The sequence below is a fragment of the Pyrgilauda ruficollis genome, unplaced genomic scaffold (assembly GCF_017590135.1).
Source record: "Pyrgilauda ruficollis isolate IOZ18807 unplaced genomic scaffold, ASM1759013v1 scaffold23, whole genome shotgun sequence".
Lineage (NCBI taxonomy): Eukaryota > Metazoa > Chordata > Aves > Passeriformes > Passeridae > Pyrgilauda > Pyrgilauda ruficollis.
In genome coordinates, this window is record NW_024522539.1 from 17381314 (window position 1) to 17396637 (window position 15324).

General features: G+C 51.7%; 1 protein-coding gene across 1 annotated transcript in view; it reads right to left on the minus strand.

Moving 5' to 3' along the window:
* HCN4 (hyperpolarization activated cyclic nucleotide gated potassium channel 4) overlaps positions 1–15324 on the minus strand; it is a 95686-nt gene that overhangs the window by 36573 nt on the left and 43789 nt on the right. The window contains exon 3 of the mRNA XM_041469340.1: positions 1199–1360. Within this exon, the coding sequence (XP_041325274.1) occupies positions 1199–1360 (162 nt within the window). The remainder of the gene's footprint in view (positions 1–1198; positions 1361–15324) is intronic.

Genomic DNA, 15324 nt, shown 5'->3' on the forward strand with positions numbered 1-15324 from the left:
TGTTTATCTCCTCAGAGCTCACACCAGGCTGGTACAGAATGTCCCAAAATCCCTGGCACAGAGGCCACCCTGGCCTCTTCCCTCCCAGCTGTGTCCATCACACAGAGCCATGCTGGAACCTTCCATCCACATCCTGCCACCAAGGCCTGAGGAGAGCCCAGAGCTCCAGTTTCTTGTTTCCTGACTCTGTGGCCTCTCTCAATACTCCCCTCCAGATTAGATGTAAATTGTTTCACTGATATTGCCACCCACATCCACTGCTGGTCCCAGCGACACGCCTGGAAATCTTCTCAGGAGATTAAAGGGCATTATTGGGAGAAAAAAACCTACTTTTTTCCCCCAAAGAACTACTGCACTCTTTGTTAAATATTCCAAACCCAGGCTATTTTGGGGCTGGCATATTCCTGCACAGCTTCTGGAGTGGAAGCCCCCTGAACTATAGGTGGGGCATCTCTCCAGTTCCTCATCCCACTTTCCTGAGGCTCCATTTTCAGAGATAATGACTTTTTTTTTTCCTGCAGGACCTGCCTCCCTGCTCCGGGACTGTGTCCCCGCAGGACCCCCTGTCCCAGCACTGTGTCCCTGCAGGACCTGCCTCCCTGCCCACAGCGCCGGGAAGCGGTGGGACGGCCCTGGGGGATGAAAGGAGGAACGGGAAGCTGGGGGATGGCAGCGGGTGCTGCAGGGGTGACACCCAGGGGCTGGGTTTAGGGCTGAGAGATGGGATAGGGAGCACGGCACGTGGGATGCTCCAGAGGGGAGACCCTGCCCACCATCTCTGAGCTGGTTATTTAATTTTATATATAAAATACACACACATATATATATACACACATATATACATACATATATATATACACACACATATATATAAATATATAAATAAAATATATAAAAATATATTTCTATTGTATATTATATATTATATATTTATTATATGTTATATACTATGTGATATACCATATACTATATATTATCTATTATATTATATATTATATCTATTTTTATATAATTTTCGTTATTTATATTTAAATATTTATTATGAGCTGATCAAGGGGATGAAACATGCAACACCTGGTGTTGGCCTCACTCTTTGGAAAGAGGCAGTGGGAAGACAGTGGAAACAGGGGAAAAAGACAAAACAGGGCAGAAAGGAGGAACCCCAAGCAGGTCCAAGGGCTCTGTGGCTGGCACTCACCACCATGCGGTTGAGGGACACCCAGCAGTCGTCGGGGAAGTCCTGCAGCATGGGCACCAGGAACTGCAGGCAGCCATCCCAGTGGCACAGCAGCAGCATCATCCCGATCAGGTTGACGATCCTCACCACGGCGCTGGCCAGGTCGTAGGTCATGTGGAAGATCTGCAGGCACACAGGGCAGTGAGATGGCAGCTCCCCCAAACAGCCCCCAGCGTCATTACACACCGTGCCAGGCTCCAGAACCCTGCTGAAGGGACAGGAAAGCTGCACCAGCTCAGCTCAGGCACAGTGTGCAAGCAGAACCAGCTGAAAAACAGCTTAAAAAACAACATACAAACTCATCATCAGTCACCCCTCCTGCCCTGTGACTTTGCCTTCTAATTTACCATTAAAGGCTCCATAACTCCTTCTATAAAATAAGCTGGTTGCAAATGTTTCTGGACTATCAGCTGCTTCTCAGGAATCAACTCTATAATTCTATCTTTTAGCTGCAATGCCCTTCTTTGGTTTCTGTTCTTGCTACCCACGTGTTCCACAGTGACCCATGGTGGCAGCTGCCTTTGTACTGGATGTCAGCTGCAGTCTCTGCACAAACCAAATGCAACAAGGAATGGCCTCCAACTCAGCAGAGGCTTCTGGAAGAGAATCTGATTTATCTCTTTCCTTGTGGTCCTTGTATTCTGCTTCTACACCCCTGCCCAGGTGGACAAGGAAAATGGAACCATGGCAGAGAGGGCTGGTTTCCCTCATCTGTCAGTTCTTCACGTGGAAAATAAAGCTGCAAACACAACTTTCTTACAGGTCAGAAGCAACACAGCCCCTGATCCAGGGGGGTTCAGGTGTCTCACCTGGGCATCACCTTCCAAGGGACATGAGTGAGTGTCAGGGTGGTTTGTGACACAGGGGACAGGCTGTGTGATGTGTGCCCAAATCCATACACCTCCTGGCTGCTCCAACAGGGACAGTCCTGCTCCTCCCCTCACCATGGCACTGTGTGCCTGCCACCTTTGCCCACACCACAGATTGGCCTCTCATCCCACAGGAAGGCAGCTCAACAGCTAAAAGAGCAGAAACCTTTGTTATCAGGCAAAGGAATCACATTTTTCAGGCTGGAATTGCTGTTAGAGCTGGCTGTCCAGCTAGAATGTCTATCTCCGCACCAGCCATGCCCATCTCAGAGTCACAAGCCCACAATGATGCCCATGTGCCCAACCCTTGCCAGGAGGGAGCACGAAGGATGCTGGAATCCAGAAGGATGAATGGTTTGGGTAACTGCTGCTAACTCCATTATTTCCCTGCATCCAGGCTGGAGCCCACACTGCCAGTGTGAGAAAGGCCATTTGAGTGATCTTTCAGGGCTGAAAAGAAGAATATCTCCAAAATCCAGCATGAAAGGCTGTTCTAGGAAATCCAGCTCTCGCTGCTGACTCAATAGGTCAGAATGAAAGCTGAGCACGTATTTCATACAGAATAATTCCTCCTGGTTTCCTCTGTTTTCCTCCCCCTGCAGAAATGATCATTCTCATTTAGATAACCTAGAGCGAATCCATCCTGTTGGAATGAGAGCCCGGGGCTGTGCTTTTAATGAAGCTGGAGCAGCAGTTTGCAGAAGGATCTTTTGTGCCACCGGGGTTTTTATGTGCTAATGACTTTTCCTCTCACACCTCCGGCTGTTTTTCAAAGAGCTCCAGCCCTGCTGTAACCCAGGGAGCTCCAGCCAGAGGCAGGGAGAAGCCCTGTCAGATTGAGGTAGGACCTGCCGTCATCCCTTTAATAGATGAAAAGCGGACAGGGAAGAGCCCGAGGGCATGGATGGCTCAGGGACCAGGTGATGGATATGGAGCTTCTGAGAGGAGGGTTGGGATCCATCCTAGTCAGGCTTCATTTGGTGCATGCGGAGAGGGGAGAGGGTGGATTCAGCTCCTACTCTGCACTGTGGGATCTGGACTGGAACACCAGAGCCACTGGATGGGAACAGATCCCTGAGGGTGACACATCTGGGCTGTGGCACCTGAGAAGGAGCCCAGGGATTCCCAGGAGTCATTATGATTATGAACTGCAAATGTCTGAGCTGCAGGTGAGACAACTCCAGTTCCAAATGTCTCAGGAGCTCCCAGCTCCTGCCCACTCCTTGGAATACATTTGCATTCCCATGCAAGAGAAAAGCAGAAGCACTCCTGGTGCAGGAATAACTGTGAAGGGCTGGGAACAAACACCTTCCACTGAGAAGCTCCTCCTGCAAAGAGGTACTGGTTTCATGGAATTCTGACCCAGAATTCTGGCCCAGTAATGGCTCACCAGGGAGAGAAGGGCCAGAAGAGCTGGTCCCTGCACAAGCACAGGAATGTGAGTGGTAACTGCGAGGGCCAGGAACATTCCAGAAGAGCTGGTCCCTGCACAAGCACAGGAATGTGAGTGGTAACTGCAACCTCTCTGGTTTCCATCAGGAACACTCGGGACTTTGTGTCCTGTTGCAACACAATCCAGGCTGAATCCCAGAGCATCACAGCTCCTTCCACACCAGCACTGCCTGTGCTTGCTGACTTTCTGCTGCTTGCACTGGGGAAAAGGGAGCCAGGAGAAGAGCAGAGCATGGATTCCCATTTAAAGGATATTCTTGGATAGAGTTAATATCTCTGTTTTTTGACAGACCAAAACAAGCTCTGGCTTCAGCATCCCTGCTACAAAATCAGTGCTGTCCTTCCAGCCAAAGGACACCTTGCAATTCTTATGGAAAGGACAGCTTGGGAAAGTGGGAGGAACAAAACTCCCCTCCAAAAGTCATTTCTGGTTATGTAAGAGCTCCATCTTGGAAACTCCACTTATACAGAATGAGCTATTGGGATCCTATCAGAAGGAATGTGAAATCCTGTCAGCCCCAAATAACTGTGCAGCCCTCCTCCATCCTGGACTGCAGCAGCACTCCTCCAAGCTCAGCACCTGAGCTGGAAGGAATCAAGGACACCTTGGAGAAGTGGGGCCTGGCTTTGGCAGTGGCTCCAGTCAAGGCTGTGTGGTTAATTAGGTGTGCTGGTCTGTGCTGGCACAAAGGTGCTGTCCGAACCACAGCCAACACCACCCCTCTGCTCCAGCTGGGGCGCCAGAGCTGCCCTGTCCATGGGCACATCCTGGGGCAGTGCTGCGCAGGGCAGCAGCTGCTCCAGGCACACCCTGCCAGGGCCAGCCCTTGGCACAGCCCCTGGCCCTGACCCTGCTGGCACAGCCAGGCTGGGGTCTGACTGCACAGCTGGGCTGGGGTCTGACTGCACAGCTGGGCTGGGGTCTGACTGCACAGCCGGGCTGGGGTCTGACTGCACAGCCAGACTGGGGTCTGACTGCACAGCCGGGCTGGGGTCTGACTGCACATCTGGGCTGGGGTCTGACTGCACAGCCAGGCTGGTATCTGACTGCACATCTGGGCTGGGATCTGACTGCACAGCTGGGCTGGGATCTCACAGCACATCTGGGCTGGGGTCTGACTACACAGCCAGGCTGGGGTCTGACTGCACATCTGGGCTGGTGTCTGACTGCACAGCCAGGCTGGGATCTCACAGCACATCCCTGCTGGCTTTTCACTTTCTGGAGGTGCTGTGCCTGGAGCCGAGGGGCTTTCCCAGGGCTTTGGGGGCCCTGATACAGAGGCATCCCAATGATCCTGCCTGAGGCAGGGCAAGCCAGCAAACTGAGCACTGGCTCTGGCAGGACTTGCTGCCATCCACAGGGCTCCTGAACAGATTCTGCTCCACAGGAAAGCACTGAAACTGCTTGTTGCCCTTCACTACTGCACTGCCAACGTGGCAGGAATTCTGTAGCTCCATATCCTGGCTGGTCCTGAGCCAGTGCTGGTGTCTGTGCCCACACCATGGTTAATATACAACTATGATAAAACCCCTGGGGATAATCAAGGAGCTGTGACACTGCTCCAGCTTAACAGAACCAAAGAACTTACTCTTCATTTACGGCTTAAAAAACCCACAGACCTGAGAAGGAAATACAAATCTCAAAAGAGAATCAAAACAGTCTCATGTGCTGTTGTGAGTGCTCCAGGGTCACAGTTAAGGTTGTTCTGCTGTGAGGAAAAATGTGTTTACTCACATTTAAGAAGAGTATTTGTAGGCTGTGGGGAAGAAAGTTGACATGTCTTTCAGTCTGCCTTTCTCTCCTTGGCTTTTGAAGATAACAGAGGTAAAGATCCATTTTCTTCACAGAGGCATTAGCTGCCTTTTCAAACCTCAGTGTTAATCTCCCAATAGACTGGGGATAGGTGGGTGCTGCAAAGAGCTTTTCTGAGCCTAAAATCCAGTTTAGCCAGATTACTGAGGGTGGCTGTGCTGAGGCCCTGCAGCAGCAGCTGCTGTGGCTCTGGATCACCCAAAACCACTCATCATGTTTAGTCCCAAGACCAGCCTGGACAACGAGCTCATTCCAGCCAATGTGCAAACTGAAGGCAGCTCACTGAAAAAAACTGTGATTTGGGGATCAGTGCCAGTTCTTGTGGCAAATGTCACCTTCTGCACACCCAGGGTGAGCCCTGGCTGACACAACTCACTGAAGAGGGGAAGGCTTCGGGAGCCCTGATGAGCAGACCCATCCTGGGAAGCTGCAGCAAGGGAGAGACAAAGAACACAGAACTGGCAGGGTGGGCTTCCCCAGGAGGACAAACCTGCCTGGGCACACACAGGGCACTGAGGCATGGGAGCCCTGAGCATGGCCAGGGCACACAGAGCCTGGGCACACGGAGCAGCCCTGAGCACATCTGGGGCACACAGAGCAGCCCTGAGCACATCTGGGACACACAGAGCCAGGGCACACAGAGCAGCCCTGAGCACATCTGGGGCACACAGAGCCAGGGCACACAGAGCCAGCCCTGGGCACACCCGGGGCACACACAGCAATCAGGGCTGGCAGGGAAAGGGCAGATCCCCCAGGAATTCCACCTGTGGAATGAACCCACCCTGCTGGCACACACGGTGTTTCAGCAAGGCAAAGCAACATCTCAGCTGCTCCTTGCCCTCTCCTGACGCTGCTCTGGGAAATGCATCATCCCCAGCTCCTTGCTCCTTCCTCACCCTCCCCAGCTTCCTATTTATTCTCTCAGTGATGTCACGCTTAAGCTGCGTCAAAATATAATCCAATTTGACTCCAGGAGGTTTCCTGTCCTGAGCAACTCCTCAGGTTTTGGTCTTTAGGAAGAATGGACACATTTTTACACTTTTTTTTCTTTGGAAGAGTGGACAAAATGATCTTCTAGCCACTAAATTATACAAAGATAGAAACTCCAAATTTCCAAGGCGACTGTTGCTGCCAACAGGCTGAGCTGGGGAAGAAGAAGAATCCCATAAAGGAACACAGCTGGGTGTACTGACACCTTGGGATCCCTTCAGAAGGAGCAGCACTGGGTCAGATGTTATAGACACACATTATAATATCGGCTTTTTGCAAATATTAAAATGGATTCTATATGTGTGGTGTTCAAGTAACTTTGTTATAAAGATATGGATTTTATTTCTGTTGCTCATTAAGCTCAGTGCAGTAGCTGATCCCACATTGTCACAGAGCCTGCTGGGATGTCACGGGAGAGCGAATGTATTTTTAACAGCAATAACCTTTGCTCTATGGTCCTTGTTTCCTATTGTCCTTTATTAAACTTTTTAGATGTTCACAGGAGAGTGAGCGTGTTTTTAACAGTAATAACCTTTGCTCTGTGGTCCTTGTCTCCTACTGTCCTTTATTAAACTTTTTAAACGTTCACAGGAGAGTGAACGTGTTTCTCACAGACAGCTCTGGGCTGTGCCCATCACAGCGTGCCTGGGACAGGGAGGGAGCGGGGATGCAGACTGTTTGGGCCAGGGCTGGCAGCAGCAGGCAGCAGATGGGCTGAGCAGGGCCGGGCTGTGGAGCACAGCTGCATCTGCAGGCTGTGCGCACACTCTGGCACGGGCTGGGGCTGTGCTCACCTGCTTTCTGCTGTGCCAGCAGCCAGCCAGAGCCAGAAGATCAAGTTTTAGATGAAAGCGAGAGTTTGGGGTTGATTCTGTTTTTCTGCTTGCCTTGCACCGGGTGACACAAGCAATGTCAGCAGAGCTGCTGATGCTGCCGGGAGCCCCGCTGCGATCACCGGGGGCAGGGCCGGCCCCGCCGCCCGCAGCAGCCCTGGAGGGGAGCGCGCCCAGGCCCAGGTGTTAGCAGAGATAGCCAAGCACATTTTACACTCCAAATACAAAATCCTCCGTGCTGCCGTGGCAGTTTTCCTCTGCAGGTCTCGGGGGCTGCGCTGACACTCATCTGCTGTGTTCCCAATGTCCCTGAGCTCTGCTATCCCGGAGGGGCCAGCAGGGCACGGAACAGGGAGAAGCCTCCTGCTCTGGAAGCTGAGGGCAAAATTTCCAGCCAAACCTCGGGCTGGCAGCTCTGATCTGCTGCTCAAGGCAGGTGCCTCAGTGTGTGTGTAAGCAGGGCAGCCCAGCCAGTGCTCCTGCCCCAGCCCGGGGCTGGAAAGCTCTGTAAGGGACCAGCAAGCCTCCAGCTCCTCCTCCTCAGATGATTTAACTCCTCCCAGGCAGCCTGCTCCTGGCCACTGAAGTTCTTCCCCAGAGATAGAGAACACCAGAAAGCAAAAGGGAAGAGGAAAAAATGGCATTTCCTTGCCTTCTCCCTCCGAGACTTGTGTCTACTGGAAAATATTTACAGCAGAGAAAGGTGAAATAGCAGGACTAATTAGCACGGAGAAGGCTGGCATAGCTGGCAGATGTTTATGGATATATATAAACCCCAAAGATCCTGCCACCACCGTGTGTTTTGCCTCTTGCACTCTCAGAGTTGAGGTTGTCATGACAGCAGCCCCCCTTCCTCTCCCCATGCCACCATTCCCAGCCTAGACTTTAATCTTCATCATTTTAAGAACTTTTGTCACCACGGCAACGTGACACAGACTTTTAAAAATATTTTCTAGCACAACTCAAACGACTGTCTTTCCTGCACAGTTCCCTTTCAACCTTCAGGAAAAAACATTTGGGGTTGGGTTGTGTGTGAGACTGCCCTGGGTGTGAGACAGCAGCAGGCAGCTCCAGGGAGGAAGGACAGTGGCACTGTCACCTCCAGGAACAGCAACACAAGGACTGGGGCCAGGGCTTTTTCCAGAAGCTCTGTGACTTTGGAGGAAGCTCTCCTTTGCTTTTCCATGGGGTTTATGTTCCCACACGCCCCCAGCTCAGGTTTTCCACAGGATCTCTCGGTGCCTTTGGAAAAGGGAAGGAAAACAAGCCCCCAGAGCTGTAAATAGGTTGGGTGTCTGTTTCTCAAGGGGAATTAGATCTCTTACCTGCTGAGGCTGGCTCTAATCTCTGTGGCTCTTATCTGCATCTTTGGGAATTGTAGTCCTTCTGAGAGGCTTGCAATGAATCACTGCTGGAAATAGGTCATGGGCTTTTTTGGACATTTAAGAATGACCACAGTCATCAGACAAAAGGTCTGCCTTGCTCAGGAGCTATACATAGATGTGCCCAGGGAAAGGAATATCTGGGATGATGAAAGAAAAGGAGGCTTAAATCCCTGAGAAAGGGACAAGACACACAAGTGGGTGGAAACTGGGGCCTGCAGGCCTGGAAATGGCCCCAGAAGAGCACTGAGAGGTGCAGGGTGGTACCAGGGTCTGTGCTGGCTCAGGGCAGGACTCCCCCTGGAACAGCAGCATGGGGAGGTGATGGATGCCTACCCAGGAGCTGCAGGTGAGGCTGCAGCCTCTGCCAGGAGGGCTCATTTGTGGTCTGAGCAAACCTGCCCGGGTTAAGTGGGAAATCATCCTGGAATGCACTGAGCTGCCAGGCCCACAGTGCAGGCAGCTGGCTGGGAGCAGCACGGAGCAAACACTGCTGCCAGCACTGCTCAGCCTGTGCCAGCCCACTGCCAGCCTTGTCCCCTGCTCAGCCTGTGCCAGCCCACTGCCAGCCTTGTCCCCTGCTCAGCCTGTGCCAGCCTTGCCCTGGGCTCAGGCTGTGCCAGCACCCCAGCCACAGCCACTGCCAGCCACTGCCACTGCCACAGCCACTGTCAGCCTTGTCCCCTGCTCAGCCTGTGCTGGCACCCAGGTCTCTGCCAGCCTTGTCCCCTGCTCAGCCTGTGCTGGCCCCAGGTCTCTGCCAGACTTGTCCCCTGCTCAGGCTGTGCCAGTGCCCAGCCCAGTGCCAGCCTTGCCCCTGGACCTGTTTCCAGAGGACACTGGGAAGCTGTGCTAAGGAAGGGGATCCTAACCCTTTTCCTTCCATGCCAGGGCTCTTTGGAAGCTGTTTCACTTCCACAGTGACAGCTTCAGCACAGCCTGAAGGTCCCTGATGAGGAGGCAGAAGTTAAACACCAGTAAATGACATCTGTTATTGTTTTAGAGCTGTTGTCTTGGAGCCCATCTGATGCTCCCTCTGCAGCATCTGAGAGCAGATTCAACCAACGTCTGCTGTGCCACAGGTGCCTCCCCATCCCCATCCCAGAGCCTGACCAGGGAGCCAGGGACTGTTTGTATCCATAAACACAGCACCAGGACATGGCAGAAACACAGTCCCACCAAGAGAACAGACTCTTCAGTGAGAAAGAATTGTCTTCTCAAAATTCTGACTGCCCATGGAATTCTTGTTCCCAATTTAAGAAAGAAATCAGCAGCAACCTTTGTTTTCTTATTCCTTTCAGTCCCACCTGAATTTTTTGTTTAAAATTCAGAACAGATTTTTTAAAATCCAAGCTTGATCCCTAGGGATCCATATGATTATCAGCTGAGATTGAATATGAACTCATTAGGTCCCGCCCTGGAACTGCAAACTTGCTGAAGAACCAAAGAACTCCTGCAGTTTGCTCTTGATCAATTAACATTATTTCTTTGATGCTACCTGCATTTCAATCAAGACAGCACAGCACACACTTGTTATCCCTCTGCTAACCCAGTTTAGGGGTCTGTAGGAGCACAGGGGAAGAAGAGAGCCAAAAATGCACTCCCCAAAAGGAGCACGTGCCTGTTTGTCTGTGAAAGGCTCTCTCTGCTGGGCACAGCAGGGGCAGCGTGGGCAGGTGAGGCCCTGGCACAGCCCTTGGGTTATATTTGATTATTTGCTGTCCCAAAGCAGGATCTGTGGCTGCTCCAGCCTGGCACAGCCTGCCAGGATGCTCCGAGCTCCGCAGGGACGTTGAGCGCTCCCACCTAACTCAATCCTGAGCTCTAACTGCATTACAGCCACGGCAACCAGGCACAACTTCCAGCCTGGGCTCCTGGGGGCTGCCAGGGGCTGCAACGGCCAGGGAGGAAGCTCCTGGCAGGCCTGGAGCTGGGAATGTTTCCTGTGGCACTGGGCAGAGTGTGGGCACAGCTCATGGTATCATTATAATGAAGGGATGGGAGTATTTTTGGGTTAAGAACGATTTTTTGCTCAGATAAACATCACTCCCAGAGGCTGTGAGATTTTAGAGGAGCAAGCAGTCAGATACAGCTCAAAGTCACAGCACCCTGGCCTGGATCAGGAATGGTGGGGCCAGTAGAAGGTCACTCTGCCCCTGTACCTGGCACTGTGAGGGCACACCTGGAGTGCTGTGTCCAGCTCTGGCCCCTCAGTTTGGGAAGGACGTTGAGGGGCTGGAGCTTGTCCAGAGGGGTCAACGAGGCTGGAGAGGGGCTGGGAACACAAACCCTGTGAGGAACAGCTGAGGGAGGTGGGGATGCTCCTGGAGAAAAGGAGACTCAGGTGACCTCATCACTCAACTCCCTGAAAGGTGCCTGTGCTCAGCTGGGGCTGGGCTCTCTCTCCAGGCAGCACTCACAGAACCAGAGGACACACTCAAGCTGCACCAAGGGAAATTTAGATTGGATATTAGGAAACAGTTTTTTACAGAAAGGGTGATAAAGTTCTGGAATGGCTGCCTGGGGAGGTGGTGCAGTCACCATCCCTGGCTGTGTTTAACAAAGCCTGGATGTGGCACTGGGTGCCAGGGTTCAGTTGAGGTGTTGGGGCTGGGTTGGACTCGACGATCTTGAAGGTTTCTTCCAACCCAGTGATTCTGTGAATTCTGTGAAAGTTTCTTTGTTACAAGGCAATACAGAACTTTCTAACCCAATGAACAGATGCCACAAGGTTTATTTTGCTTTTGTAACCTATCACCTTTACTCACTTCTACTGCACTGTGGATGCTTTTGTCCAATGGGCTTCTGTCTCACATGCACACATCTGCTTCTGTTATAACTTCTAAACTCTCAGTTTATTCTATATAACCACACCCCTACATTAGAAACCCTTCACCATTTATCAATTTAGTTTCTCACTTATTTAAAGCATATTCCTACTTACAACTATAGAAACGTAAGTTTATGATTTTTCTGCTTTATGTCTGTGTATTGTATTTTTACATCAACCCAAGCTTTTCCCAAGGCTGCAGATGAAATCCTTCAGTGTCTGTGGAAGTTTCTGGTTTTGTGATTCCCACACAGGAGAGCAGAAGATGCTCAGCCCCATGGCCTGGCTGGCACAGGGCTGAGCCCTGCCCTGCAAAGGGATCCACTCTTGGGCCCTCTTTGCTCTTCCTGCATTTAGAGAGGGCAGAAGAAAGGACTGGGGCACTTCCCACCCCAGGGACTGAATGCTTGGCTGCAGCCCTGGAGGGACTGGGAAGAGCTATGCCAGGCTGTGGGCACAGGGAGCACAAACTCCAATGTTTTTGTTTGTCAGTGATGGGTTTTTCCTGAATTTCTCTGACAAAGCAGTGTGAGAACACCCAGCAAGGATTGGATCATCTCTGGGGACCTCAGCAGTGACAATGTCCCTGCCCAGCCTGACACAAATGTATTTTAATGCAGTGTCACAGACGGCCCAGGACGAGTGACAGGGACACAAATGTCCTTCCACTTTGCTGGGACAACAACAGCAATGTAACCTTTTCCTGCTGCACCTGAGAGGGGACAAATCCCACGGGAACAGCACTGGGAAGGTGAATCCTGAGGAGCTGCAGCTCCCGTAACCTTGGGATGCACACCCGAGGCTGCTCCAATGCCAGCAGGAAAGAAAGGGGGAAGTGCTGGGTGAATTCTTGATTTCCTTGAAGAATCTAGGGCAGGGAAAACTGGTTTTAACTAAGAAGCAGCCTAGATGATGTTTGTGAAAGTATGAGGGATTAATTCCTGCTGTAGTTGTATATAGATTTCAGAGATTATATAAAAATGTACTCAGGCAGAACAAAGACATTGAAAAGCAGTATTTAAACTCTACCTAAAATATTCTAACTCCTGCATTAATACATGCTGGGCAGGAAGACAGTCCCCAAAGGCTGCCATTTTAATTAGAAATCCAACAGGAAATGCTGCCTGATGACAGCTATCAGGGCAGGAATCCCAAGAGCCACATCGAGGGAGGAGGAGGAGATCTGCAGAGCTCTTTGAGGGTGTAAGACACCAAGATCCCAGCAAACCCAGAAACAGCAAAAACAGCTGGGCAGGGGCTTGGAGGTGCAGGAAAATTCAGGGGTTATAAACCATCCCTGTGTCTGTGGGAGGAGCACCAGAACCCCCAAAGTACCATTGGAAGGAGCTCCCAGGAACCCCCAAAGTGCCCTTGGAAGGGGTTCCCCATGGAATGAGCTCCCAGGAACGTCCAAAGTGGAGCCTTGGAAGGAATTCCATGTGGGAGGAGCTCCCAGGATCCCCCATGAACCCCCAAAATCCCCTTGAAAGAATCTCCCAGGAACCCCCAAAGTGGAGTCCTTGGAAGGGTTCTCTGTAGGAGGAGCTCCCAGGAACCCCCAAAGTGGAGTCCTTGGAAGGGTTCTCTGTAGGAGGAGCTCCCAGGAACCCCCAAAGTGGAGCCCTTGGAAGGGTTCCCTGTAGGAGGAGCTCCCAGAAACCCCCAAAGTGGAGCCCTTGGAAGGGGTTCCCTGTGAGAGGAGTTCCCAGGAACCCCCAAAGTGGAGCCCTTGGAAGGGGCTCCCTCTGGAAGGGGCTCCCATGCCTCAGCAGCTGCTGTCTCAAGGAGCATTTCCTGGAGTGCTTTTGGAATTTGCTGCCTTTTCAATTTCATTGGCTGCCACTATCTGTGCTGAATATAGCAGGAAAAATTAATACAGAACTCATCTTTTTCTAGCTGACTTATTACTTTGCAGGGTTTTCTTTTTATCACTTTACTTTAAAGGAAAGAATGCCAAGCTCTTCCTTTCTTCCAGGTTGTTCTCATCAGATTTCTCTGAATTCACTTTACTCTCTGGTGTAGAAGTAGCCCAAGTAACTAAAATTGGAATATTTTTAGACTCAGGTAACCTACAATGGCCATTTATATTATTTTTAGTGCCTGTCTCCACCCTGTGCTCCCTCAATCCCTGTTCTCTTTTTATCCCCTCCAGCAGAGGAGCAGAAGGGAAGAAGTTCTGGAGAAGCAGCTTCTACAGAGAAGCTCCGCTACAAAACACAAATGGAGCTGCTTTGTGCACTCACTCGTGTTTACTGTGCTTGGTTCTTGTTCAGTTAAAGGAAACTCAGTCCTGGGGGAGTTCAAAACCTGCTCACTGCACCTCTCCTGCCTTGCCCTGCATGCTCTGGATCATTCTCCACCTCCAAGCTAATTTAATGACACCTCATTGCTGAGAACCCCCAGGCCAGCAGCAGGAAAATTTTCCCCCATCAGAAAAAGCAAAAATGATGGTAGCAGTACTGAGAGATGACCTCGGGGGATGAAGGCCCCGAGGATGATCATTCCTTACAGCCCCCAGCAGCTGCCATGGCCCAGCCTGCCCCCTCAGCACCTCTGGGGATCATTCACAGACATTCTGGGGGGGTTCCAGCTCTGGGCCCTGCAGAGCCACACTGGCTGTGCCTGCAGGGGCTCCAGGCTGTGCCCACATGGCTGCACCTGCCCTGGAACACAGGGAAGGGCTGCACTGAGCCCTGGGGATGTGGAGAACACCCTGCTCCACCCTGGCACTGCCTGCAGCACTGCCTGAAACCAGCAGTGCATTTGGGAGGGCTCAGGGTCCCAGGGAATCCCTCCTGGCTGCAGCACTGGCTCACAGCAGCAGTGCATTTGGGAGGGCTCAGGGTCCCAGGGAATCACTCCTGGCTGCAGCACTGGCTCACAGCAGCAGTGCATTTGGGAGGGCTCAGGTCCCAGCAGCAGCAGCAGCAGCAGCAGCAGCGAATTTGGGAGGGTTCAGGGTCCCAGGGAATCATTGCTGGTCACCTCAGTGCTGACCTCTCCAGAGCTGTGCTAAGGACAGCACTCAGCCATTCCCTGGGGAAGTGCAGGTGTCCTGCCTGTGGCAGGAGGGTGGAACTGGAGGATCTTTAAAGGCCTGTCCAGCCCAAGGGTTCTGTGATTCCATCATTCCATGAAGGCTGTGGGCTGCTCCCTGTCTGGGTTAGTACTGACACACAGCAGATCCCACACAAGCTGGGACTCCAGGAGAGGTTCAGACCCACAGCAGGAACTGAGGAAAGCTGACATTCCTACAGGAGTGGTCAAACTGCAGCAGGGCTGGATCTGTGCCCTTGAGAGCAAACCCTGCTGGAACAGGGATGGAGAAGGCACCAGTGCAGTGCTCCAGTGCTTTGCATTTCCATAATGGGTGTCTTTTCCAAGAGCCCTTCCAACCCAAGGTGAGTTATAATTCAGTGACAGATGGTTAGGAATGAAGCTGGATCCCTGACCCCAGAAAGATTTGGTAGGGCAAGAAATGGGAGCAGCTGCACCCTATGGGATCAGGCAAGGGACCCAGGGACACCTCCTAGGCAACATTAAGGGAAAGTTTTGGCACTCAGTGATTTCCTGTTTCAAATAACACCACAAGTTCTTTCTTTGCACTTATGGTGTTCTCCCCTCCAGAAATGGAACTGGGATTAAGCTGCACATGAGGAGTTCTGCCAAAGCAACTTGGGGTGAGCAAGTTGGGCTCTTCCAAAAGCCAGAACTTCAGGGTTTCTCAGCAGCCTGTGAAGGCTCTGAACATCAAAAAACCAAGGTTAAACTGAGCATGGGATGAGGAAAATGCAGGACACTAAACTTGACCTCTTTAAATTTCCAAGCCTGGATGGGAGACCCCATGTGTGAGTCTGACAGTTTAGGGCTCAGAACCCCGAGATCCCAGGTCTGTGTCCCATTACCTTGAAACCTCAC